The 27873-nt window shown below is 41.3% G+C and overlaps 2 protein-coding genes across 8 annotated transcripts in view; both read right to left on the bottom strand.

The window, feature by feature from the left end:
• myo18a (myosin XVIIIA) overlaps positions 1 to 27873 on the bottom strand; it is a 72252-nt gene that overhangs the window by 22890 nt on the left and 21489 nt on the right. For 3 of the 7 annotated variants that reach the window (XM_023351369.1, XM_023351370.1, XM_023351371.1), the window contains exons 3-21: positions 16916 to 16966; positions 16099 to 16186; positions 15505 to 15611; positions 14595 to 14771; positions 14241 to 14451; positions 12671 to 12813; positions 12489 to 12589; positions 11809 to 11872; positions 11569 to 11713; positions 11281 to 11292; positions 10068 to 10232; positions 9102 to 9192; positions 7362 to 7554; positions 4991 to 5077; positions 4039 to 4180; positions 3803 to 3962; positions 3081 to 3267; positions 1828 to 2032; positions 909 to 1018 (exon numbers count right to left, since the gene is read on the bottom strand). In XM_023351369.1, coding sequence (XP_023207137.1) covers positions 909 to 1018; positions 1828 to 2032; positions 3081 to 3267; positions 3803 to 3962; positions 4039 to 4180; positions 4991 to 5077; positions 7362 to 7554; positions 9102 to 9192; positions 10068 to 10232; positions 11281 to 11292; positions 11569 to 11713; positions 11809 to 11872; positions 12489 to 12589; positions 12671 to 12813; positions 14241 to 14451; positions 14595 to 14771; positions 15505 to 15611; positions 16099 to 16186; positions 16916 to 16966 — 2439 coding nt within the window. The remainder of the gene's footprint in view (positions 1 to 908; positions 1019 to 1827; positions 2033 to 3080; positions 3268 to 3802; positions 3963 to 4038; positions 4181 to 4990; positions 5078 to 7361; positions 7555 to 9101; positions 9193 to 10067; positions 10233 to 11280; positions 11293 to 11568; positions 11714 to 11808; positions 11873 to 12488; positions 12590 to 12670; positions 12814 to 14240; positions 14452 to 14594; positions 14772 to 15504; positions 15612 to 16098; positions 16187 to 16915; positions 16967 to 27873) is intronic. The other 4 variants (XM_023351367.1, XM_023351372.1, XM_023351373.1 and 1 more) reach the window with 2 other exon arrangements.
• Positions 16882 to 23967, bottom strand: LOC111611993. The gene is made up of 4 exons (XM_023351374.1): positions 23892 to 23967; positions 20952 to 21047; positions 20564 to 20596; positions 16882 to 19831 (listed from the first exon to the last, which is right to left on the bottom strand). Exons 2-4 carry the CDS (start codon positions 20988 to 20990, stop codon positions 18710 to 18712), a joined length of 1194 nt encoding a protein of 397 aa, XP_023207142.1. The 5' UTR covers positions 20991 to 21047; positions 23892 to 23967; the 3' UTR covers positions 16882 to 18709.

Below are 27873 nucleotides of genomic sequence, written 5' to 3'. Positions count from 1 at the left end.
ACATGGGGATGAAGGACTCTGACTTTCCACTCTCAGTGCAACCCCCGTCGGCCCGAGCAGTCCGGAAGTACTCAATGGAGACACTGGCATCAGGAGTATCTGTGTGCAGCCATGTCTCCATAAAACACATTAAGCTATCCTCCCAGTACTCTCTGATGCTTGGCCAGTGCTGTTAACACCTCCATTTTGTTGACCAGTGATCTAACGTTGCCCATGGTAACTGAGGGGAGAAAGGGCTTATAGCTCCTCTTCTCCATAAATCTCTGGTGTTTCTTCCTTATTTCTCTCCTCCACTGTTTGTTTCCTCCTCTGGAACCTCGATGTGTCCTTCTCCAGGTCTCTTCTGGGATTTCTCTGGGTCTGGTCGCCGTGCCTCCTGGCTTCAGCTCAATCAGATGATCCCTGGTGCCAATGAGGTCAAGTTGTGGCCGGAAGAGTAAAAACAGTATTTCCACAGCAAAGAAAAAGATCCAAACTCTCTTCACTAACATGGTTGAAAAGGAGCTTCTTGTAACTTTCAACAGGAAATTATATATGTAATAAAAAAAACCCCATAATGGTTGGGGGAAATGCTGCTAAGCTTCTGTGCTCATGTATGATAAAACTAAATGTCCGAATGCTCAGCGCCTGCATACTATCACTTAATTACATAATGAGTAGTGTGGCGGGGTAACCCATGACTACAGATGAGTAACCTGCATGTACAGGAGATCAGAAAGAAGACGGCAAGGAGAATATGAATGACAGCAGCTTTAGCAGAAATCAGAAACATTTCAGGAAGGAAACATGATGAACTGCCAGTCAAAGGGGAAGCAGAGGACAAACTGAACTAACTCATTATTCTCCGTTTACCCCTCAGCAGTCACTAACAAGCTTTTCACAACAGAACTGCATAGAAACAGACTCACTCTCTTCTCATCTGGGACTACGTCGGTGCGGCCATGTTTTTTGGTCAGATGTGGTGCTAGAACATCGAAGCGTCTGCGGAACTCTGAGAACACCATGTGGTCTGGGTAACCTGGCAACAGGGAGAGAGCAAACGGTGATTCTCATAGAAAACTCTCAATTCAGCTTAACTGGAAGTTCTGGTTATTGAAATGATTTTGGTAGCATAATACAACAGTTGCTAGCCATGCTGCCATCTGTGTCGTCTCCCAGGCGTTGCTCAACATTTCATGAAGTGAGCTGAGTTTGGACCCAATCTCAAGCTGCTGAAGCAGCTTATGTGCAGCTCAGGTCCCTGATTCGGCAGCAATCAGATCACGCCTCCCTTCCACTGCACCTCCACTCCACAGCAACTCACAGGGTATCTCATCATTATTACTGCTGCACGAGCTATGGCTCTGGTGAGGACAGGACACAGTCTGGTGCTCTTTTGGATGCCTTTAGATGCCATGGAAACAGGCAGAGACAGGTCTGGATAGGAGTCAAATCAGTCTGCTGCTTCTAGTCTGGTCTAGTCTGCAGCTGGCCACTCCTCCCAGACTAAGAAACACCAGAATCTCATTACCAGACAAAAGAAACCAAACATGAGGACGCTGCATTTAGAAGCTACTGATTCTTTTGAGCATGGACATGGCATTGGTTTTATTAACTGTTAGTTATAGACAGGGAGATGATGCAATCCGATCAAGATCCAAATAAAGCTAATTCTGATCAGGACAGTTTGAAATCCATCATTCTCCAGATAAATAATCTTCTACCAGGGTTGGATCAATAACTTCATAACACTTGCTGTAATTTCAACCACCAAATAAACCAAGATTATGTTTGCTCCAGTCTCAACTGTGTGGTAGATGCCATCATGAAGGTATCAGAATACCTCACCTTGCCTGTAGATGCGCAGGGCATCTAGCAGCTTGGAGCCCCGGAGCTGAGCTCTCAGGAGGCCCAGGTCTAAAGTCATCAGCCCAGAATCAGAGCTCTCTCCATGAGGAACACGGGGGTCACTGCCCCCCACTGACTCTGCTTTGGGCAGCAGACAATGGACGAAGTGGACCTTGGAACGGCGCACCATGTCAATCAAGGCATCCTGAAGACACAAAGATGAATCTGTTGGTTTAGTTTGCAAACAAGATAATGCACTAAGTCCATCTTGCAGTCTGTATATATGGTGATGGTTCACTACTGAACTGAATGCTGTTGACATTCCACAGTGGAGCGTGTTTTCCTTTGCTGTGGCCTACTAGAGCTTCTTCTTCATTAGTCAGGTGCAGCTTCACTATGTTGAGAGTGACTAATGTGTTGCTTACAACACAGGAACAATTAGAAAGTCTGCACACAGCATGAGGGTTAAAGTCAACCCCCGTGACAGATTCAAATTCAAACAGATTTTATTCAGCCAAGAATATAGTTTCTGCTAAGAAACGAGGCAGGAATCTCTTTTTAGATAATAAAAACCATTTAAAAGGAGATTTGATAAAGTAATTAATTTGTTTTTATTTACACTTTAATAAGAAAAACATGTTTATTATTATTTACATCCTTCTCAACAATGACAGAAAAAAGGAATGTGGAGTGTCAGGTGAATTTGTAAATATATAGGAATGTGAAAATATAAATAAGATGAAGTGAATTGAATTGAATTGAATTCTGCATGGAGTTTGCATGTTCTCCCTGTGCATGCGTGGGTTCTCTCCGGGTACTCCGGCTTCCTCCCACAGTCCAAAAACATGACTGTTAGGTTAATTGGTCTATCTAAATTCTCCCTAGAGATGAGTGTGTGTGTGTGTGTGAATGGTTGTTTGTCCTGTATGTCTATGTGTTGCCCTGCGACAGACTGGCGACCTGTCCAGGGTGACCCCGCCTCCCGCCCGGAACGTAGCTGGAGATAGACACCAGCAACCCTCCCGACCACATTAGGGACAAAGGGTGACCAGAAAATGGATGGATGGATGAATTGAATTGAATTTGGGTCTGAATAAGTCTGGGCTTTACTATTTCTGTATCACCTGTTTGTTTAAGTAGAGTAGTTCATGATTTCAGCTTGTTGGTTGCTTCCATGTGAGCAAAACACATATAGAGGTGAAGAGTTTCTGCCTAATAACCGCTCTGTGTCTTGTGCCATTTCATTAACTCACCACTTGTAGTTTGACCTGGATGCAGTGACTCTTCTTCTTGACAGCAGCGACGCCTGTGGTGAAGGTTTTCCTCATGCTGGTGGCGCGGCGCAGAGCTAGCTGAGAGCTGCCCTCCAGGCCGGCAATGGAGCCTGACAGCACTGTGGCCCCGCTGGACCGGCCCAGGAACAGACCGCTGATGTTCTTCCTTTGGTCACAAAAACATGGCTGTGATTTGCAATCATGTGCATCACTAGGAGTTTGAAGCGCTGACTTTCTACTTGATCTGTTCTACTAACATTCACCTGTTTCAGCTTATGAGGATATTGTAAAGGTAAGGTTAGGTCAAAATGTTCCTAAAGTTGTTCTAGATGATAAACACATGTAATCTAACATTAGACTCCACCCCCTGCTATGAGCTAAAGGTTCATAACAGGGGGTGGGTGTGGGATACTCTAGCCAGCTCAGGGTGGCTGATTGATCAGTGAGAAAAGCAGAAATAACCTTTAGTCATAGTTTTCCAGTCAGCACTTTTACAAGCTATCATTACATATGTTAGATCATTAATGGAGTGCAAAATACAGTTTTTACTGCTTTTGCTCATGAACGGAAAGTGAAATAAATCCTCCTAGGGAAGTGCGCAGTAGCAATATTCTGACAACCAACTGTCTCTAGTCAGCATAGATTGTTTTTGTTTTTAATAAACCAGACATTGTGGGAGTGTTTGCTGAGGAAGGCCATACTTCTGAGAGTCCTGGAGCAGAGTGGCAGCACTCTGGGCTGCAGGATTGTTCTTAGCATGGCCCAGCCAGCCCTGAACGTTGTACTCCACCCAATCCGTTCCATGGCAGTGGCCCATAAGGAAGAGGTGGGACTTCTCCCCTCGCAGTAACAGACTGGCTTCTGCAGTAAAAACGCCACTGGTCAGTTTTTATGATCTGTGGAATCCTAGATTAGGAGGCAGTATAGAGAAGATGACCTTTGTTTTCTCCCAGACCAGAACTGTAGTAGCTAAAGAGTCTCTCCAGCAAGATCTCCTCTGATCCGCCAGGTTTAACCCCCTCCTCCTCCATCAGCCACAAAAGGCCTCGAGCCTCTTCCATTCGGGCCAGAGTACGAACCTGCAGGGAGCACAGAGGGAAACTCAACTATGACTTCTTTCATCTCAGCTAGTAGAATCCTGAGGGCAGAGCAAAGAGAGGAATGGATGTTTTCCTCTCACTAATGGTGTGTGAAGAAAGAGGACATTGTGACTGTCCAGTCCAACTAATGGCTGTTCAGAACAGGGTCCAGATCTAAACAGACTTCTACAATCTGAAACAAGTCCAGTCTCAGAGATATCACCACTTTTTGCTGATGCTCTTTTGTACATCACAGCTTTTGTTACAACTAAGATGCTAACTGTTGGTATCCTCTCCACAGTACATAAAAACACTGCTGAATTATTCCTGTCAAATATTTTTATTTAGATCTGCATCAAGTTATAGGAAGCGTACAGCAAGAAGACTATTGGACTGAATCAGAGTCAACAGGGGCTCAACAGTGCTGAACACACCTGCCCTAAAGCATCATGTTTATTATTATTCTGCTCTGAAAGACGTTTAACTCCAGCTTTCCATCTGCTGGTGTTTATCAGAGATCAGCTGATCAGGAGTGTGAAGTGCTCACAATCACTAAAACAGGTAGGATCAAACCACTATGAATGAATGAATGAATGAATGAATGAATGAATGAATGAATGAATGAATGAATGAATGAGGTGTTTTATAGCTCTGCCTTTGTTCTGGGCTGCTGGAAGAATAAACCAAAACTGGGTCGAGCCCCAGGACTCTTAAGAACTAGAAACCTGTGTGGTAGAAAAAGACCTACCACCCACAAATTCCCATAATGCCTTCATATAACAGCAACATACACTCGTGAGATGTACTTACCAGAGCTTGTGGTGGGGCTTGATCAATAGCAGCTATAGACAGGGAGGAACTGGACTCTACGTCATCTAAAACAAGCTCTATGTTTTCCTAGAAGCAGGGAGGATAACAGCTGAGGTTAGTGAGCTACATCACATTCACACAGGATACATGGAGTGAGGCTACGCAGCTCAGACAGCTCAGAAAGAGAAATGAACCAAGTGTGCACTCACTGAAAAAATTTTCAGCATTATGTCGATAGTTTACTTAGACATGGTGCAGACAAGTTTAAATCCAGAAATCCAAGTACTGCGCACAAAATAAGGCAGATGTACAGAAGGCCTTGTGGAAGAATATTTCCACAAGATATTGATTGTTGGAAAAGGATTACATGCGATCCTATGTACATACGGGGTACAGTGAAAATCATGCTCATAATAACTAACTGTTATTGCACTTTAGTGGTCATATTAGGTAATAACCCCAGCACACTAGCAGAACAAAACAGCGTTGGCCCGGGGGCGGGGCTAATGACCGGGCCCTTCATACCCAAATAATACAGCTCATGATACTATAATTTTGTAATATAGACATGCCCAACAGAAGGGCTTACCAGCTTCGGCAACACAGAGAGCGACTACGTCATTCTGAAGTCCATCAAAGAGACATGAAGTACAACAAACCAAGAGAACAACAGAAACATCAGGCTACTGGTCACTAATAATGAAACAACACAAATTCAAAGCAGTTCAGCACCACGGATAGCGATCGGACCATTTTGACACTTTATCAATTTCAACTGAGAGCCTGGAGCAGCTAGCAACTGCTGAAGCTAGATTTATTGTTGATGCGCTGAATCGAGCATGCAGCAGCGCGCGCGGTGAAACGAACACGCAGCGGCAAGCGCAGACCCCGCCGCACGAGCAGCGTGTTGCAGCGATTTTTGCTTCGCCACCTCCGGATCTTTGTAACTTGGCGCGGATCGCCCACACTGCCGCTCACACAAACTGGACGATTTGGAAGGTGCTCTTGCAGGCGGCTCCACTGTAGGCCTTAACTATAAACGACATACTGCTGTCTTGGCTCCTGCGCGCTCTACTTGATCTGTCAAAAGACCAACTGTAACTCAGCCCTGAGTCCCTGAGTTATAGTGGCTGAAACATCACCGCTGTACCGTCGAGAGAGAAATAGGAGATGTAAGGTAGGCGCCTGGGCTGATACAATTAACAATCAGTCTACAACTAACTCACACATTGTGAATAATGTCAGAGTTGCTACCTGTAACTAACCCGGTTCCCTGTCTGTACTGGCAGTTTTGGCGGGCCTGAATCGTTGCCAACAAAAAAGTCTGGTTTATCTCAGAGAAGACGAACAAAATATGCATCCAGTTTCTGGCTTTTCCTTGCTCTCTTTTCTCCATCCTTTTCACTTTGCCGTTCAATGGAGCTCCACTCATGTTAACTTAATCCGTAAATATGCTCCATCTAGTTTGCCATCTGATTGATGATGATGTTGGTGGATGGCTGGTGACGAGTTTTACCTAAAATACACTTGGAGACAATATTGGAGATCCACTTGTAATTTTGTGTGTCATAAAGTTAAATGTAAGACTGAAAATAAAGCCAGTCATGTATAGCACAATGTTTTATTCAATATTTTACATGCATTACATCACTACAATCACTTGGTCTTGTAAAGATTTTAGCAACCATAAATTAACCCTGATTGGAAACCAATATAACCCAACATACACCATGCTCCTCGGGAGAGGCCCTACTTTCTCCAGCTTTCATCAGACCTGACAGAGGCTTGGATCCCTGAAGTCCTGTGCTGCCTCCCATCCAGGCCCCCTTTAGGCCAGGGCCGAGGGTGCACTGCCCTCCCAGCCCCCCCCTGAACTCCGCCCCTGCCTCAGCAAGTTGGGCAAACTGATGAATCAATCAATCAATTGGTACATGAAGCGATCCACACACACCAGGCGTCAGCCTGCACCATGTTGGAAAAAACACCAGCTACACATTCCACCGCCGGACATTACACAAAGCCACAATGCGACCTCTGGTGACCTCTGGTTTGGTCCTACTGTCACATACCTGAAATGTCTACTGGGACCCTCTGATGGAGACCTTCATTAACTGTTCTGACTGAGTGTCAGATGCTACAGGAACTGCCAGAGTGACACCATCACATCACTGGTAATGCACAGGTGTGCCGGCTGCTGATTAATCCTGTCGTTTCCATAGCAATCTCTGGTTTGGATGTGGGACAAGTTTTTATCTAAATGAAATAATTTCTTCAGAGGGTTGGACAAAGTGCTGAAATATTTTATCAGTGAGTGTACATGTGTGTTTTTGACTGTGTGTATAATGCCATGCTCGCTGTACAGGTGCACCACCTCCTTATATCTTTCCAATTCCTGGACAAAGGTCCGTTCATGAAACAGAGTCTGCAGCCTCTCCTGGGTGTAGTTATGGCAGAGCTCCTCAAACGTAGCTCCTCTTTGCTGCTGAGCCAGGCGAGGGTTCTGGAAACCCGGCGTGTCCACGATCAGAATGGAACAGAGGGAGTGCTGACTGGACTTCAGAGCCCTGAGAACAAAGATTTGATCATGAAGAGGGGATACCAAGAGAGAACAACGGAACATTTCTTCAGAAAAATAGGGTAGAAAGATAGGGCAGGGGAACAGAGGGGCGAACACGGAGATAACTCAACTACTATTCAGAAGTCATTGTTTTACAGGTCACAAATACGCTTCAAGTCTAAACACCAAAGAATTTAGTCACTTTCCAAGTCTTAATACATATAAGTCCCAAGTCAAGTCATAAAGTTGTTAAGGTTTTTTGATAAGCTTATGTCATTAAGTCAGAGCTATAAACCATTTTAAAATTTAAAAATGTTTAAAAATGTCAGAAAATCTCTGCTGATGCTTTTAAATATTAACCTGAAACAAAAACAGCCAGAAAATTAAGAATGCAAAGAGCAAAGTGATCCATCAGAAAAAGATTACGTCCATGTTTACCAACTACAACAGTACAAACCTGTTTTTATAATTTTGACAAATCAAACTAAGCCCAACCTAGCAGGTCCGCCTCTGGCCCCGCCCCCCTCTGCTCACTCTCCTGACCGCATCCCTGAAGTCAGAGTCTCTTCGTAAGTCACACATAAGACAGAGAGTCAGTGTTGATGCTGCTTTTTACTGCTAAATTAACTGGGGGGAAAAAACCCTCTCAGAAAATTTAGTACACATTGAACAAACTGATCCAACACAACATGGAAAAAATGACCAGATTTTTAAACAAAGTAAAAAATAAGACAAGTAAATCATTTACTGTAGAACATAATTGCTTTACTTTCACCAAATCAAGAATGCAAGAGACCGTAACCAAAGAGTCCTCACAACCTTGGTCCTCATATGTTTGGAGGACTTATGAGGATTTATGGTTCTCCTTGCTGCCACACACCTGACTTAAATTAATAATAATTTATTAAAAATCCATTTATATCTCCAATTGATATCTCAAAAGTACTAATTCACACAGTAGTCCAGCAAATTTTGCAGCAGGTACGGTTGGCCAGGGACACAAATGATGAGGGCGGGCGGAACAAAAATTGAAACAGCGATCAGTGGGGCAAACTCCTACCGCCATTGTCGCTATTTCCCCAAATGAGTGATTAACAGGCTTCAGCAGCACTGCAGCTGAAGAGGAGATTGAGATGTGCTGGAGCAGAGACATGTCTAAAAGATGGAGACCCAAAGACCCTTGAAGACCAGGGCTGGGAGCCACTGCTCTGGAACCTTTCATCTCCACTTTCCCAAAACCACGTGATTGTTTTTGGTTTGTCATATTTACTTATTTTACAGTACAAACAACAAAAATAAGAAATGCTTGAAAAAACCAAAAGGGACTCAGAGGAAAGACTGCATTTGGAAAAAGAACAAATTAAAGCAATTAAATTACCATCTTGAGCAGACTCAAGACAGTAACAGAAAACATGCGAGAGCATGAGTTGATGTCAAAACACAGTAACAACAAAAATCAAAACAGAAAATATGAAAGAACTAGGTTTGTAGAAGAAATGGTGTCAATCAGAGGCTGTTAGCCATTAGCTTGCAGTGATACTGAAAATATTTCACCTATTTATGAGAGAGATGACCACTGTGAAGACCTCTGAGTACAGTCCTGATGCCATGGACTCCAAACATTCCAGAGCTGTGAATTTAGATCCTATGAGACAAAGGGGTCAGAGGTCACAACACAGCTAGTTAGAGCCAGAACCAGAACCAAACTACCAACAGTGTCACTCTGCAGAATCAGGCTTGAATGTTTTATTATTTGGCTCATTAATGATAAAAATATAGCATTAAGAAATCTCACTGCTTCCTAAATATAAACACAGATGTTCTATAGTTCTATACAGACAGAATTTTTGATTATCACTGAATGTTATTGTGACTGAAATGGATCATATATAATGCTCTCCATAGAATTGTAGATAACACCAGTTATTATGTGTATGAATTATATAGTTTATTCTCTAGCCTAGGAATGGGAGCAGACACATTCATGGCAGCGTTTTTTGTTCCTATCTAACTTTATTTATAGGCTTTATTTATAGGCAGACAGACAAATTGCAAACTAGGAGTGCACCGATTTATTGGAGCCGATTTCCTGAATTTTGGGAGATTGGTAATTGGGCGATACTTATATGTGAAGTTGATATTATCCCCGGATCTTACCTACCTCATCAAAGATCTAAAATCAATCACAGTCCTCCTTTGCTCTGCCATGAGAGAGGTTTGACTGATACACCGGCTCAACAGGTCATGTCTGAAGGTCTGCAGTTAACAATAGTTAACTGCAGTCACTGTTGCCAAATCAGTGACTTTCTGAAAATTGTAATCTCAATTTCAGACAAAAAAAACTAGTATCGGCCAAATCGGAATTGGCAGGTCAGACTTTTCGAAGATCGGTTACCAGTGATCAGCCAGAAAATTGCAATTGGTGCACCCCTAGTGTAAACCATTTCAAGAATTATACACCGATCTGACGAGAAGTCAGCATCAAAGACAGCTCCAAGCTTTAAAGCTGGTGGTTTTTACCTGAGTTGTCACCTGTACCAGCATCATCCGGGCCCCCTCTGAACAGCGGCTGCATTCCCCGGGTCTGGTTCTTAAAGATCAGAGAGGACAACTCATCCAGGGTGCAGCCCAGCAGGTAGGCTGCCTTCTGAGCCCATTCATGGTGGGCAAACTGCCTGCGTCCTGCTGAAAAAACACAAGTATTTCTAAAGCCGTAAAATCAGCAACAATAAAGACAAATCTGATTAACATAAAATGTAACAGCAAAGATAATAAAAAGGAAACATAAGACTGGACTCATAGACGTCGTGCTACTGTTAGACTTGTGTTGAATCTGGTAACTTTGCCCTGCCAGCAGATGGCAGCATACAGAAGGGTTACAGGGTGAGCAACAAACACAAAGTCAGGAATGTGTTAACCTCAAGAGGACAGGATTACTCTAGAGATTTCTGGAACATGCAGAGATGAAATCATGGAAAGATGAAGATCTTTAAAAATTCAACCATCAGCTGAGCTTCCATGACTATAATCTATACTGATTGTTGTTCTTCTGTCCTATCCTGTTCTGTTGCAGATTGCCTACTAAAGGATTACCCGCTGACAGTGGGTGATCACCTTCACTCACATCTACAAACAGATGAAAACCAAAGGAACACATGGATGCCAGGCAGCAGAGTATGCCAGGGATTTTAGCTATGTTCAATGGCTTCATCCAGATTTCTCCAGTATCCTAATAGAAATGCACCAAAGACTGTTTTAAATGACCACCTCAAGATGGAACATCCAGAAAATGTACACATTTCTGCTAGTGTTGGAGGGGGGCGGGGGTACTACTAAAGCCTGACTGGTTTAATCTGGTGGAGGCTATAGCAGGATGATAAACCTCATCCTGCTCCTCTGAGGCAGATCCTCAAATTACAAAGTTTAAAAGTTAATACGAGACTGAAAAAGCAACAAGGTTTCCATTTTATCCCACTTCTTTAGACATAGGCAAAAGAGCTGCAATACTCCGACATCAGAAGGGTGGAAAAGTCGTGATCTGCTACTGCCCAGGAGGGCTGACATGACAGAAACACACAAAACACTAGATAGAAGGTAAAGGAGGAGGGAGATGAAAACGCAAACAAATGAAGGTTTGAACAAAATGAGGAGGGAATCAGCACAGAGAATGCAAACATAGAGACTCTAAAACCAACTGTTGTAAGAGGAAAACGGAAAACACTCATTCCATTACCTTCATCCTCGTCTGCATTTGATAGGACGCAGCATGCAAACATGCAAGTAAAGAGAGGAGGTTAGACAAAACAGTTTATGGATGCAATTATTCATATGAGAACCAACCAACAAAAACTACCAGGAGCCATGAAAAACCCTGAAAAGCCACTGAGACACTTTGAAAGCGTTAGTTGATCACTCTGAGGTGTTTGAAACATGTTCCCTGTGGTAGCAAAGATAAAAGCAATAGAACATCCTACTAATGAAAACATGGTTCATTTAAAGATGGAGAGGTGGGAGTTCCTACCTTTAGTGGCTCCTGCGGCCCCTAAGTGATAAATGGCTCCTAGAATAAGCCAGAGAGCCCTCTGTTCCTCCACAGAAATGCCCAGCACCTTCATGGCCGCCTGCAGCTTGGTGAACTGCTGCACAGCCCGCTGCTTGTCTTCAGTCTGAAAATCACATTGGATCAAAGGTCCCAGATTACTTAGTGGGGTGGCACATGTGCTGGGGGAACCAGCAATGAAAAAGGTAAGCAGCCATTTACCTTGGAGTGTGAGTGAATCCCAAAAGCACTGCTTTCATTCAGCTGGTTAAGGTGCAACTCGGTTCTAAGAGGAGGTTAAGACACACAGTGAGCTCCTATTGGTCTTACATGCAACATCATGTTCACTCTCCCTGTTAAACCACAGTGAACCACTAGGTGTCGCTATTGAGCTATCAGAAAGAAAATAATGGAAGCCAGCGCTCCATCTCCATGACAGTTGGAGTTTTTCCTTGACCGAATCCTTTACAAGTGGAAAACATTTAAGACGGCTTCCAGGAGTGGAACAGCAGCCACATTTACCTCGAGTCTACCACAGGTGTTCCCCAAGGATCAGAACAGCCTATCAATCTTTACATCAATAATGTCTTATTGGTTGAATTTAAACACCATCTACTTGATCATCTCTTCACTTTCTCCACCTCTACATGTCACATTTCTTGTTAACTTTAACTTCTGACATGACTTCTGTATCTTTACAGACACATGCAACCCCATCATTTAAACCCAGCCCCCTATGCTGAAGATCACAGCGTTTTACAGGTTTGTATCCAAGTCCACAAAATCCTACAGCCCAGGATTTACGGTCAGGCTGAGATAAACGTGCTCCTAACCAGAGTAACTGTTGTGATACCAAACAAAACTGATCAAAGAACAGGCTAACAGTAAGTCGGCATCATCACCTCAGAGCGCTGTCAGCTCCAGCCATCACATAGTAAAACACATTGAAGGTGGACTCTGCTTCAGGCCTTCTGCTCACCCTCAGTTTGTCCAGCAGCATGGTCTAAAGAAGAGGAGACAACTTTAGTATTAAATGAAATATTGTGATCGGAGGGCATTAAAACCCATCTGACAGCTTTGTTACCTGGATGGAGGCAGAAGCCACCTGCCCAGCCTGATCAAAGTCCAGGGACACAACATGAGAGAAGCGGCTGGCGTTTATGTTCATGGTTGTGGAGCAGTTGCCAAAGGCCTCTAGGATTGTGTAGACTGCCTGCCACTTCTCAGCTGTTTCAATTGGAGATGGAGAGGGTTAATTCCCATCCCTCATTCTGTAGAAGTGTTAGCAACCATGGCAGTCATTTAAAGAGAAGCTCCAGTTCTGCTCTAACAATATAAACACTTTGTCTACCCGCTGAACTAAAGAAGGATCTTTGAATGTTACAGCATCACTTTGAAAGAATGGATAACTAGTTTCTGTTAGGCCAGGAACTACCTTCAGTCTCTGGCTGGAGAGGTAGAACCTTCAGTCAGAAAATCTGTGCTCTACTCTGGACTACTACCACTCTGATCCCAGCTAGGGGTCATTCTCTAAGGAATTACAATCATTAGGTACAGTTAATCCCCACATCATTCACACCCCTGGCAGGTTTAGGTTAAAAGAGTTGGCGACACAATAGAAACAAGACATCATTACCAAGATGACCTACTGTGCTTTCATTCTGTGTACACAAAGCTTTTAATAATAAATATTTCACGAGGAGTACTGTAAATCCTATGGCATTGCAGAGTTCACAATTTTGTCTGTAGTAATTGGATCAAACGGGGGCGCCATCTTATGTTGTAATGAGGGTAAGTCAAAACGTAAACAACTACAGCTGAGTGAGTAATTCCAAAGATTTGAGTGATTTATCTGCAGTTTTGGAGGAAGAAGCTAGATGGAGTGATGAAGAGGACAGCGCTGGTTCTAATGAAGGGCTGGAACTATATTTGTTAAGCCACAAAGTTCAGGAAGCAACAATGACTCCAGTGTTTCTGGGGAGGAAGAGTCAGATGGTTAAGGGTTGGAGCTGGACATCTGTCTCCTCCAAATCGCTGAATGGCAATAAGCAAATCTATGAATATGGAAGTTATTCATCTTTATTCTGGTTTAATTCAAATAATCCAATTATTTTAAAGTAACTGGTTCAAGTTCTGTGTGTGTTGCAAAATATAAATGTTCTGTCCGTGGTGCTCAGTAACCAGCTTTCCTATTCCTCCTATTTCCACATCTTGAGTTTGATTTTTCTACTTCTAATTAATGTATAATATTTATGTTATATTCTTATGAGTTGATGTCGCGCTGCATTAGCACGTATTGTACTGTACATATTGCCAGAAGAAAAAAAGCAAGAGTATGTTATTCTAACTGTTTAAACTATTTAAAATTACGCCAATAAAATTATTTACATCTTGCAGCTAGCACAGGTCACCTCTCTTCGCCTGTTCTCTGCTGCAGATGTTGGAGGTTTTATTTTTATTACAGTGTCTCTCCACCTCACACTGCCTCCTGTTGAGCCTGCTGCACTTTTGATTTCTGTAATAATTTAATCTGTGATACAGTGAGTGATACTTCCAGTCAGTGAGCAACCGCAGTCACATCACAGATGTGATGAAAGCATCACCTAATTTCTACGTTTTGGTAAGTGTGTTGTTTCTTCCTGAGGATGGGTTACCAGAGAAGATCTTGCCCGTGCTTCCAGCTATAGAGACCAGGTACTGGACCAGATGCTGGCAGTTGGTGGTTTTACCGCTGCCAGACTTCCCCAGAAGCACAATGGACTGATCCTGCTGGGTAGTGAGCAGGTTGCGGTAGGCTGACTGGGCCACGGCATAGATGTGAGGGGCAGTGTCCTCCCGCCGACAGCCTTTGAACATGTGCATGACCTGTTGGCAGGAAGGGCAGCAATAACCAGAAAAACATTTAAAGTAAAGTGAAGCCAATGCTAATACAGATAAACATGTCACATTGTAAACTGTCCTGTTCTGTTGCTCTGTTAGCAGCTGTAGCACCCGTAGTCTCCACTCACCTTCTCGGAATACATAGAAGGTGTACTGAGAGGGTTGATAACGACCATGTTGGGTCCAGCAAAAGAGTGGATGAGGTTTCCTCCGTAGCGCTGCCTCAGGCAGTGCATCATGCTGGACTCATTTAGGTAAACGAGTGAAGCCAGGTCCTCTGAGCGGTCATATGTTGGTGGGTTGGCCTGCACACGGACACAAATACCATGACAAAGCTCACAGTCATGGTACTAAAACCTCAAAGACTGCAGTTTCTGGGAGAAAGGGTTTTAAAAAGTAAACTATATACAGATATAATCTGAGGCTCTGTAACTTTGTTCAGGCCACTCAAGCACAGCAGGCTTCATCTGAGCAGGTGAGAGTCCTGGTAGGTTAGCATCTTAGCAGCTTGTCTGAGGTTTAGTATGACCAGAACACAATATATGGGTTCAGTTGACAGTCAACTATCATATAGATCATCAAATGAAAATCCGAAAAATGAATAACCAAGAGGAATTCTGAGCAAAGTCAACATAATGGACTCCCCTGTCCTGCTGTAGACAGGTTCCTTGTTAGGTTCTGATGGAGGTTTTACCACTGCCAGACTTCCACCGAAGAACAATGGACTGATCCTGCTGGGTAGTGAACAGGATCACTCACCCGAGTATCCGAGTACGGTCTCATAGAGATAAACCTGCTCATCACAGACTGATTGTAGTGGTTTTTTTAAGATAACAATTTTCCTAAAATTAAAAATTAGAAGCTATATAAAGGTCAGGTAACATTTGCCACTAGTTTATTTAACTGAACTTTGAATTGTAAAGGTTGCAGACTCCTGCTATGAAGAACTGGTGTACTCAGACACATTGACCAGAAGCTGTTTAAGTCAGATTCTGATTGGTGACCATCAGTGCTCAGTTGTATCCATGTGGTACTCACCTTTTCTATGTCATCCTCATCCACATCCAGTATTGTTCCATCATGCTCCAGCTTGATCTTCACCTTTCCCTCGGGGAGTGAGCCACACTCTGTCTTCAGCACAGTGGCTGCAAGAATAAAGTGCAGGAAACATGCAGTCATGTTCAAAATGAAAATACTAGTGAAAACTTTATTTATTCCAGTAACTGAATGCACTAAGTGTGACACTGTATAGATGAAATCCACAAGGAATAACACTTCCACACCTTTATTTCTGTTAATTATGAGGGTTTTCTGCCTAATGTTAATGAAAGCATGACTTTTAATATTAGAATATTACATCAGACCTATGAAAAACAATTTTATTACAGAAATGTGGGCTTAATGCAAATTATGCTTAATGCTTGTTAAAAGGTTGTTATTTTCAAAAAGTATTTTGAATCTGACAAAACGAGCCTCATCAAAAAGGATTTTTTTGGGCGATAATTTTAAACCTGAGGTTAAAAAAATTAGGCCAATCAAAGAACCTGGAACAAGAAAGAAGAGGTCATTTTGCTAACAGAATGATTAATAACTTGTTACTTGTGTTAATAAAAGTTAAAAACCCTGACTCACCGAGAGAGAAGCCCTCTTTGTGAACAAGCCAGACCTTCTCTGATCCGTACCAAGCCTGCTCTGCTGTAATCTGCTCCTCCGTCTTCACCTGAAAACACAACGATGTCAGGTTTAACACAGAAGGGACAAAAGCTGCTCATCATCACACTGGAGAGGTCTCAAGTCACTAGCAGTATCCACCTTTATCCCAGTGCATGCTGGGAGGTTACAGATAGAACCTGGTGTCAGGGAGGGAATGTTAGCTAGTGAGTGAGACATCAGGCCAAACACACACCAGCTGTAGAGCTATGTGAGAGGGGGGGAGCTGCGTTGGAACCCCAGTTCACAAACTTTACATCACCTTAACCAGTGAGCATAAGCAAGAAGAACACCTGTGAAAATATCACACCAGGCCACAAAATAAGAAAAACCACTCAAAAATAAGTTAATGAAACACGACGTATTTATGAATGTGAATCCACAAACATTGCATTATGACTAGAGATGTTCCATTAAATAGGCCGGATCTTGTTGGAAACATGCACTTTGCAGGCAAAGGGAGGGACAGAGCAGAGGACCTACATGCCACAGTGGGGAGCAATTCTCTTTAAACCTGGTCCCCGCTCGTTTCCCATGTTTCCCTGCTTCAACACTCCTGATTTCAATCTGACGAAAGGGAGGATTTTCTGAGGACATCCTTCACTATTAAAATCTGGTGTGTTCAAGTAGAGAAACGTCTAAAACATGCATTACAGTGGGTTCACAGGACTGAGATTCATGTGATGAGCTGGCGCTTTTATGACAGGCATGGCCCAGGCCACACTGGAGGTTTCTTAACTGCGACATGAGACGTCTGGAAAGGAGAAAACAGATCCTCTTCCCCTGATTCCTGAAGATGTTGGCAGCATTAAGAAGTCAAAGCACAGTTATATATGGGCAACATGTTACACACACACGCACACACACTTTATAGACACCTTGCATGTTATTATTTACATCCAGAATTTCACGAATGCGCACACCGCTGGAGGGCTAAAAGACTATTCTTTTGCATGGCATCCATAGCCATGCTGCCGTGTTATTATTCAGTTAAGTGAATGAAGAACTGGAGATGTAGGAATTATTAATTCAGTGCAGTGCGCCACAGCAATGAAAGAAATGACAGAAAAGGCGTTGAAGAATAACCCAGAACAACTCATTCTTGTGTTTTATCACTCAACAAACTAGTTGCCATAGCAATTGACAACAACGTCATTCTATGCATCAGGATTCAACACCAAAAAACACAAAGATTTTACACACTAAAAACAGAATATTCAGTCCGTTATAGTATTCTGTTTTTAGGCTTGATGTTTATTTTGCGATTATTAATAAGTGATCTCCGTGATGGCAAATTATTGATGATAGCTTAGCTATCATTACTGTGGTAAATTAGATGCTATTAGCTAATCCAACATGAATGGTAGAGTACCCAATTTAAATCCCTGCTCTATCGATGATCTGTCAAGAGTTGTTCTTTGGAGTTCTCTGACTTGATCAAGAAAAACTTAATGAGGACACAACCTCTAATGAACTGTTTACACCTGTTTGTTGGCCTGCACGATATTACACAATCTTTCAATGGTAATATTGGCAAATACTGCGGTGACACCATCAGATCTGATACGTACACATCTCTTCACTCCTTTGGCATTTTGGGTAACATCATTAGTGTTGTGTGTGGGCATCTCCTGCTGTCAGACTCTGTCCAACTGGGTGAATATTACATTAGCATGAAAAACAAATGTTCATAAAACTAGGAATACACTGACCTACAATCATTCAAGTTGTTTCAGAACATAGTTGGACACCAAAGCTCATGCTATTCTATAGCATTATTCACAATGTGAGAAAGCAAAAAAGGAAGGAGTTACCAAAGCAACTTAAAATGACATTAAAGTTGATATGTTGTAGAAATGAAAAGTCAACCCAAGTTCAGGAATGAAGACAGAACAGGTTAGCTATAGTTATTAACTGCACTACTATAGCTCACACCTGGCCTTATTGTAAATGGAAGTAAAGCAAACCTGCTGGCTCTCTGTTTTATACCATGTGTAAACACTGAACCAGTAGATGAAAAAGCCATTAAAAGCCTGCTCACCATCACACCAATGTACTCACAAACACTTTAACAAAAATAGTAGTGCACAGTTAGTCAAATGGTGAACCAAACCAGTCCATGCAACTGATTTAAAGATTGCATGAAATGCAATGTCTGTTATGTCCTTCTGTCAGCTGGGAAATATTCACAGAGCTTGTCAACACACAACAAATCCTTCATACCACAAGTATATACATATAATGCAAAACTAGAGTTCAGATTCAATGTGCTTCCTCTTCAAAATAAGATTCAAATTAAATAGAAGGCTTTATGAAAAGAGCTCTCTTCAAACACTGACGCAACAAAATCCTTCCTTCCTTCAACCTTTCATTATGCACGTTCAAAACTGGTCTCAAACAAAAACACATCAGTTGAGGAGTTAATTCACAAGAAACAAGCTCACACATGCGTCACTTCTGATCTGCCAATGTAAATCATACAGACATTAAGCACATCAGCAGTCTCTACTTCTACTAACTGGACCATGCATTTCTAACACCAGGGTCTCATACATACGTAGGTCAGACATGTTGCACAGGACCACTGAAACTCTTCCTGACTTCCTGCAGCTTGTTGAGAGGGATTTGCACTAAGGGCAGAATGCAGTGGAGGCAAGCCTGAGGATTTACAGGCAGGTAGGGTACAAGGAGTGGCTGTAGATGTGGCAGATGTGACACCAGTATGGGAAGTCAGGGGAGCTGACTTGGGAGGTGCCACAAATCCCTCAACTGAAAGGAGAGAAGAATGTCTAGAAGTAACTTTGGAAGCAGTCTGAGGTAAGCCAATAGGAGCTGATGAAGTCTTTAAATGTGTGAAATACTCTGTATCCTGTAACACCTGGGTGGTTGTACCCTCTGTACACTCCCGATTTGTTTCCATTAGCTCACTTTTCTTCTTCTCTTCATGTGATTTCCCTTTCTCTACTTTTTCTACTTGTTCCTTGCTGGTTTGTGAGCAAAGCCCTTTTCTTTTGTTACCAACCATAAAATGTGTCAGTGCTCGTGGAATATCCACTTTATTTTCTGTTTTGATAATGTCATGTTTAAAGGAGAATGCTGGCACTGTCTTTGTCAGGGGAGCTGTTCTTGGTCCTTGAAGTGTTTTGACTGCTTCTGCTCTAAATTTGGCTTCCTGTTTAGTTTTGGCTAAATTTTGGGTTAGAATCTTTGCCTCATCACCCTGTAAGGACACAACATTTTTAGTAAGAGGAACCACATTTCCTTCCGTTTTGTGTGCCGTCCTCTGTTCATCTGTAAGGTCCATCTGGCTGGTATTGGTGTCCAAAGGATCAACATTACCATTGTTCTGACCATTCAGAATGCTTTCGCCATTGTTTTCATTGTTTCCATGCCCAGAGCTAGCTGCCTCTGTTGTCTGGACTTGTGAAGGCTTAGATCTGTGTAATTTAAATGTCATCTTCAATGGTGGTTCAGGGCTTTTGAAGCGCTCAGCGACTTTAACAGGCACTGTGGCGATTGGTGGGGAGGAACCTCGGGTAGGAGAAGCAGATTCATTCCAGGAAGCTGTTGAAGGGCTTTTTGCCCTGAATATCGCTCTGCCAGGATCTAGACCAGGGACTGATTGGGCCCGGCTTGCCAGCCTGTCAACTTCCAACTAATTATGGAGAGGAAATACAGAGAGCAAAAGTGTAAATGTTGTGAGGGAACTTCTTTAAGCCAACAGACAAATCATCACTTGGCTGCAAGTATGAATTGATAAAGTGGATAAACACTGACTTCTAAAAGTCTTGGCAACAAATTTCATAATCCATTTCTTGGACGATTTATGTGTCACTCGGCATGTCGAGGGGCCGTTTCTTCACCAGGAGAGCTTTGCCAATGCTAACTGATTGAAATGAAGTTTAAAAAAAAAAAAAAAACTCAACCTGCAGAGGGAGTTGAACGGAGCAAGGAGGCAGCAGAGCAGGGACGGTGTTTTCATAAGAAATTTAGTAAATTCTAGAAATTTAAATTCTAGCTGGCCTGATGGTGCTGTTTACTTTTACTATTTAACTTAAGCAGTGTTTAAATGTGCTTCATAAATACATTTACCACAATGGTGGCTATAATTATTGAGCTTCAAAATTTAACTTAAAGTCTAAGTGAAGAAGCTGCACTGTATGTGAATGTACTTGTTGCAGGAAGGGAGTAAACAAACATGACCAAAAGAAAAAAGTTCATAATGAGGTCTAACTTAATGATCTGCTCCATCTGATCTGAGTGGCTAACATCGAAAGCTCCAATAAAAAATTTAATTGACATGAGACTAAATAACCTTAGACAAAAGTTAGGAAAATTACATTTTCCATGTGAAACTTTTAAAAAGCACTATGCAGTATTTACTTACACTCTTGCCTCCCACCTTGTTCTCTTCTTTGATCTAGAAAGTGTTGATGTAAAGAATGAAACCAGATCAAAACCACCTTCTAATATGAAGCTCGTGGTGACAAACTGGGCCAACCTCAAAACATGCAAAGATGCCGCCACAGCCATTTATTTTCTGTCTTCACATACAGTGTTCTACCTTAAATATACAACACATACAAGTGATGCAGTCAGAACATTATTAGTGACATAATTCAACATAGTGCAAACTCACAGCAGATTAGGTTAGAAAAGCAAAACCTTTTTAAATAGTTGAGAGCTATGAGCAAAGATGTTAACTACCTAGGTAAAATGCTGTTTTAGCATGCAGTTAAAGTGTATGTTTAATGACATTTCTATGTAAGACTTTCCTTTTGCTCCCAGAAGGAGAAGCGAGATGAAAATGCCATGTTGTTCTGCTGTCATTAGTTGGGACTGACAAGATGGAACAGGAGAAGAAGGAGGAGCTAGAACAGGATGCATGGAAAGAATATATAGAGTTAAATTGCATGTCAGAAAATATAAGTCAAAAACTTATCTTTGGCATGATCTCCTGAACCCTTTTCTACATTTAACACTGTAAACCCAGAAGTTGATAAATATAAACAAAGACAAAGGTATAAGTCATATTGCCAAAAACTAAAGAAATAAAGAACTTGATAAAGTAATTACCGATAATGTTGCAAATATTGAATGGTACAACTTTCCAAACATCTTTGATTATACAGTGACAAAGTAATATTTGTTTATAATTTTCAACAATGAAATGAATGAATCACTATTTTTTCCTTTTCAGTATTTAATGTAGTATTTTTATTTATTGATACCTTTCATTGAATTGTTTCTGTATTCTGTATTAATATTTTTATTTACTGACACTTCTTTTTAACAATCATACATCGATTTATTTTCTCCTCTAATATTTCCTTTTTCAATTTCCTCCTCTCCAGTTTGAAAGTGATACTTGTGTAACATTTATTATCATTGGGTCATTATTATCATGTAAACGGAGGGGGCAGGGGGTCGGGGGAAGCAATATCAGCTTCAACAATCAGCCCCAAAGAAACACTCAACAGCACATACCAGAGATCAGTTAGACTGATCAAAATAATCAGCACTGGCCTTAAAAAAAAACTTGTATCAGTTGATCTCTAGTCTACAGTTTCCTCTGAGGTCAGATGGCGCAATGTTAGGAGAAAGTAGCTCAAATTTACAAGCTACATTTCAAAACACTTCAAACTGTAAGCCTCAGTTAGCAGGTGAAGTTCTGTAGTCTGTGACAATATAATCAGGAATGTGCTTAACAAGTAGGTCTTGTTTTGGAAGGTTGTAAGTATACAGCCTCCCCTTTCTCATAAGAACACTCAGCTGTGCAGCATGCACAGCTGAGGTATTGTTTTGGACCTAGGAACTTTAGTGGTTTATTATATACACATTTATGGATAATGCTTTATGCATTCATATAAAATACTTAGGGCCAAATGTGCACCCCGACATAATAATAATAATAATAAAAATAAAAAAATATACAATAATAATAATAATAACTTGGACCAACAATGGTCGATGCAACAACAACCACCTCTCTCTGGATGGTGTCGATTATGGATGACTTGATCTTGCAGTGATCTGAAGCCCTGCACCTCAACCCAATATTCTCCTCTGGCTTCAAGTGATGAAGAGAAGTCCAAGTTAGCTAAAGGCTGCAACATATTATACTGAATTGTTTAAAGGAATTTCCTCTCACTCTGAGCTGAAGTTATAAATTATATTGGGAAACCGTTTTCTAAATCCACATTTAACATCTTTGCTCTGAATTCTAAATAGTAAAGATGTTCAAGTTTAAGGCATAAATTACAACTTAAACGACAAAGTGTAAGAAGTGAATAAAAGACAGTTTTGAACTTCTGAATAAATTGAACAAGTGCTTTTCATTTAGATATTTTGAGTCTGAAATGGAAAGTCAATTTACAGGAAGAGAACATCAGGGGTGTTTATGTTCCAAAATGATCCAAACTTATTCAGTAAAAAACAAGCTCATCCTTTCACAGTAAAACATCTGTAGAAATTATTTATAAATTAAAAGCTGAAAGTTCATCCCGTTAAGCGTTTCTTTAATCAACAAAGTTTTGATTAAGAGTTTTCTGCCTGATCCTTTATAAGGCTTGTTTTCTGAAAATCCATCCATCCATTATCTGACACGCTTTTATCCTCGTCGGGTCTGAAGGAGGGCTGCTGCCCATTTCCAGTGGTCAATGGGTGAGAGGTGTTTTCTGAAAATATCATATTAATTTAGGTTTATATTTAACTGAAGCTAACTTGAAGAGTTTGCAAAGAAAAAAAAAGTTTTCTCCAGGAGTAGCTCTACTAGCTACAGAATCACAGGGTGTGTTCTTCCTATGTTGAACAGGACTTTACTCAACAAAGCCTGTGATTACCTTACATTTGAATTGGTAATTATTTGCCAAAAAAATCACCTGAAGTGTGATGAATGGAATGAGTATCTGCTGGTTAGTTTCTGCCACTGGTTGGTCTTCTATCTAAACACCTAGCTCTGATAAAGGCTCTAAATAGTTTCCATTTGGAATGACCTAATGCAGAACTCTGGGACAGCACAGACACAGTGGACTCTGAGCATGAATGAAATGCAAAGTCATTCAAATGCAACACTGCTGCATGGTTTGAAAGTACAACAAATAGCAGAGGGACATAAATTAAATGACAAATAAAAGCACTACTTCAGCAACATTTAGGACTCGGCGCCACTTTCCTTTATTAATCACTTACTGTACCATCTTAATTGGAGTCTGCTATTTCCTTAACGAAACATACTATAAATACAACAAAAAGATCATTTCATAAAGCCGGTGCTTGTAGCCTGGCTCTGCCAGCCACCGTTCTGAAAAATGGTTTTGGCCCAAATAATAAACAGAAGTAAGAAACACCAACCTTCACATATTAACCAGCTCACTTACTCAATGCATTGAACAAAAAGAAATCGGTTACTTTACGTAAGCTTTTAGTGTGCTGGATCAGTGGAGAAACCAGAAAAGGGACATTTCAACATGTGAAGGTGGCCATGGGTGAATTTCCAGAAGATGATAACCCCTCCAACCTCTGGCCCACAGATACCCACTGACACCACCAAGTCAGTGGTACCACCAAGGAACCAATCAGGAAATAGTCATTTCAGGCAAAATTCCCTCAAGCTGGCTCCTTGGAAAACACAATTTTAAAAACTGTACCGCTTACTGATATGCATCACAGCTCCAGTATTGTTAGACTAATAAAGACAAAGTTAAATGTTCTACCTGTAGGTGAAGGAATTGTGTCAGAGAGTTCTCAATAGAGAGGTCAGACAGAGCAGCAAACTAACTTAACTGGAAAAGAACCAAGTGATAGGCAAGAGGACCAGACCAGAGAGAAAACCAAGGCGAAGGCTTCTGATAGGTCAGCTATTTAAGTCAATGGTCAGACAAGGGATGTGAAGACAGCTGTTATTATATGGAGACTGTTGAGAGGGATAAATATAGAAGCCCACTGCTCTGACGACCAAAGACCACCACAGTCCAACAACACCCACACATGCCCCTCTGTGTGTGTGTCCATTAGACTGCAGTAAGTGCTATGTACAGCGGACAACATCAACAACACAAGCTGGCTGACAGGGTTTAAAGTACAGATGTTGGGGAGGTATAATCTCCACATCTACCACATTCCAAGGAGAAACAACACCTTAAATCTGCAGTATGTACATTTTATAAAAATGTTATTTTTTTACATGTATGATAGAATTGTTACTATGTTGTGAAAGTATAATATGAGACAGTTACTCTGAAAAAAATAAAATAAAATTCAAGCTGCTCCTGCTACTATTGCAGCCTTTAGCCAGGCCCCGCTCTCGGTCGAAAACAACCAATCACAGCCAGGAGGAAGGTATGAATGCTGTCAATCATTCTGTCAATCAATCTGCTAATGGCAGAGAAACAATTTACTAAAAACTTAAAACTTTTTATCTGCCGTCATGGGTGGCCATGCCTGAGCATTCATGGCAGGCTCTACTGACGGGGAGAAGCTATAGCGAAGCAGACAGAAAGGGGGAGGGTAGGAGCAGCGTGTACATAAGAATGACTCTCACTGCTTCTGCTGTTAGCATTGGGAGCACTGGGAGAAGGCAGAGGACACTATACTATTATGACATTGTGATAGTTTTAACAAATATGTAAAAACATATCTCATATAAAACCATTACACACTGCAGCTTTAAGGCAGCATTCTCCATTTATGACCACTTCTGCCACAAGATGGCAGCAGAAGGACAGCCAATGAGGCTTCTGTGGTTTTAAGTACTTGCAATCGCCTTAAGTTTTGATCAGCTTCATAGTCATTGCTATGATAATTAAGGGAAGTCACAATCCAACAGAGATAGCGACTAATTAATGGAGCTGGGCCAAAAAACTCCAGCCACTCAGTACTGCAACAGGAAGTAGAGTACAGGAGGGGTGGAGTTAAAAGGAGTAGAATGAAGAGCAAAGCAGCCTTTACCTCAGGCAGTTCAATGCTAATCCTACTAGAAGTGGGACAATGTCTGAAAATATGAACATTTTCTTACTGAGAAAGTTGTAACAGAAAGTGCATGTTGAGAATCCACAGAACTTTGCTTTTGTGGATCCTCACATTATGTTGTGAAGTCTGAATCCAGACAGACTTCTGAATCCAGACTAAATAAAAAGTCTGGATTTAGTGACAGTTTTTATTTATTTTTGGTGGTTTGGTGACTCGACTGCAAGTTCTGCACAATAATTCCAATGCACCTGGATAGAGCATGTGTATAAACAACAAAGATATTCTAGATAATAAACTATTTCCACTCCTAAGGGAAAAAACCCAAACACAAAGCAGCAGATGGTGAATGCACAATTTACAGGAGCCTAAATGAAGAGCTTTTCAGTGATTTCAACCTGACCTTAACTAAACTGACCAGTAACTTTTACAAAAAATTATGTTTTTTTACATATTTATTAAAACTTGACAGTATGATATAATACACATAATCTGTGAAAAGATTGAGCTCTTCCACCTCCTCCCTGAGGCTTTATTGCCATCTGAATTAATGCACCACTACTGGTCATAAACTACCAATCACAGCCAGGAAGTGCATCTTAGAGCAGTCAATCAACCTCGTGTATGTGTCCAAATGGCTAACTAGTAGTAATCTGCCTTACTAAAACATGAGAAGCTACAAATGCCTCGTCCCACCATTTATCAGACACGTGTTACCGCCTTTCCTTCTGAGGCAGTTGTAACTCAAAGAGATCCCAAGTTTCCAAACTTGGGATCAGCAAATATTGATCCTAAGGAACTTCACCCCAATTTGCACATGGCTGCATGAATGTGTTGGTTGGTTGGGTCAATATGCACTGTAGTGTAACAGCACTTTGAGTAGTCAATATTAACTGACCCATTTGCAGTTTGGGGGATGGAGTAGTGGACATCTAACCATGCACAAATGTGGACAAATAGCCACAAACATCCAGTTAAAAGACTAGTGACCACCATTTGTTCTTGCTCTCCAACAGGAGAAGGTTCCCTAATCACTGTATAACACAAAATAATGGGGAAGATTTGAGACTGTGCCTTGGTATATAAAGGTGCTTTTCCACTAGACCGTCTCTACCCCGGCCAGACTCATTTTCCATTAACTCATCCGGCTTTGCCTGGCTGTTCTCAGATTTTCATACCTACTTCAGGGGCAGTACTAGCAGAACCCAGCAGCGTAAGGCTCTGAAGCAATTTGATTGACAGCTTAGAGCATTCATTTATTAGCTTGATTTACGTCACTGACAACTTCAAACATCAATATAATTTAGTTGTGGACCACAGACATCAGAATATGTTATCAGCTATCAGAGAGCTGCTCAGTACAGAACACATGCGTTAAGTTTTGCAGCAGAATGACCATAAATTAGCAGTGATGTTAGCAGCTTGACGCTTTGAAGAACGGACACCAATAAAGAAGAGAGGAACGGTGAAGCTGTGGTCAGCTTTCTGATGGAGCTGCAGTTTTGCGACAAAAGTATGAAACACTGAAACTATGTTAGGTTGTGATGTGAATTTTATTTAGCCTTTGGATTTAAAAAAAAGTTCATATGTTTATTGGTTTATATATTTTGACTACATTGCCTAAATCCAAAAGGTTGCACATTTAAAATATTAATTACCAGAATGTATTTATATATATTTGTATAGTGAAATAATCAGATGATCTGAGTGTTTATCATTATGTTTGGGCCAGCAATGAATTTCTATAACACAAAATGAAATATCTGAATTGCAGTCTATCAGAACCTCCAGGTTCTCCATTGGAGAGTGTTAATGTGAACATCAGCAGAGAGTTGACCACAGTTGCTGCATGCTTACGTCCTGCCCACAATAGTGAGGAACAGAGCGTATAATGGAGAAGCTCACTACCTGCGGTAGAACTGAGCAGCACATTAACCAGTTAGAGTGTGATCTGACAGTGGAATACCGCCTTAAGAGGCTATGAAGGTAGCGAAAACCATTTAAGAAGGAATTAGGATTAAGAGCCTATTGAGGTTGGGTTAACCCTCTTGTATCATAAATAAAGTATCAGATGCCCAAGATCCTCTTAATGTAATAGCATAAGCTTCACACCACTTAGAATGGTCAGTCTCAGAGACTGTTTCTCCCAAATGCAGCTAATCAAAGAGACCTGACAACAGGGACCAACTAGATTGGGAGTTTTGACAGTGTGCATGTCTGTGTATCAACTTATCACCAAGGAGGATAGTTATCAGCAATGTCTAAGAGTATTTCTGCTGTACTTATGTCCCAAAAGTGTCACAGGACATATTAGGGAATATTGTATTCTTATTGTATAAATCTACAATAAGAAAGGTTTTTATAAGTGGACCTTACACCAAATTCACAAGCAATGTCTCAAACCCTGTGTGGCATTGCTTGGGGGTCTGAGACATTAGGTAGGATGCTAAACTTCAAGTCAATGGGATGAATTGACTTGATTCCATTGATTTCAAGTCAAATTATGGATATCCATAGTTTATCCATAGTTTTTATGGACAAACTATAGATATAGTTTATCCATAACTATGGATATAGTTTATCCATAAAAGAATGTCCTTGTCTTGGAAAGAGACAGAATAAAACCCAGAAAGACTGACAGTTCTATGGTCTATAAGAAGAATAGAGGACAGACATAAAGAGCACTGTAGTTTGTGGTGCAGAAAAACCGTCTATTTACACTGTGGTGGA

Source organism: Xiphophorus maculatus, chromosome 18, assembly GCF_002775205.1.
Source record: "Xiphophorus maculatus strain JP 163 A chromosome 18, X_maculatus-5.0-male, whole genome shotgun sequence".
NCBI lineage: Eukaryota > Metazoa > Chordata > Actinopteri > Cyprinodontiformes > Poeciliidae > Xiphophorus > Xiphophorus maculatus.
This window is presented reverse-complemented; position numbering and strand designations above follow the sequence as displayed.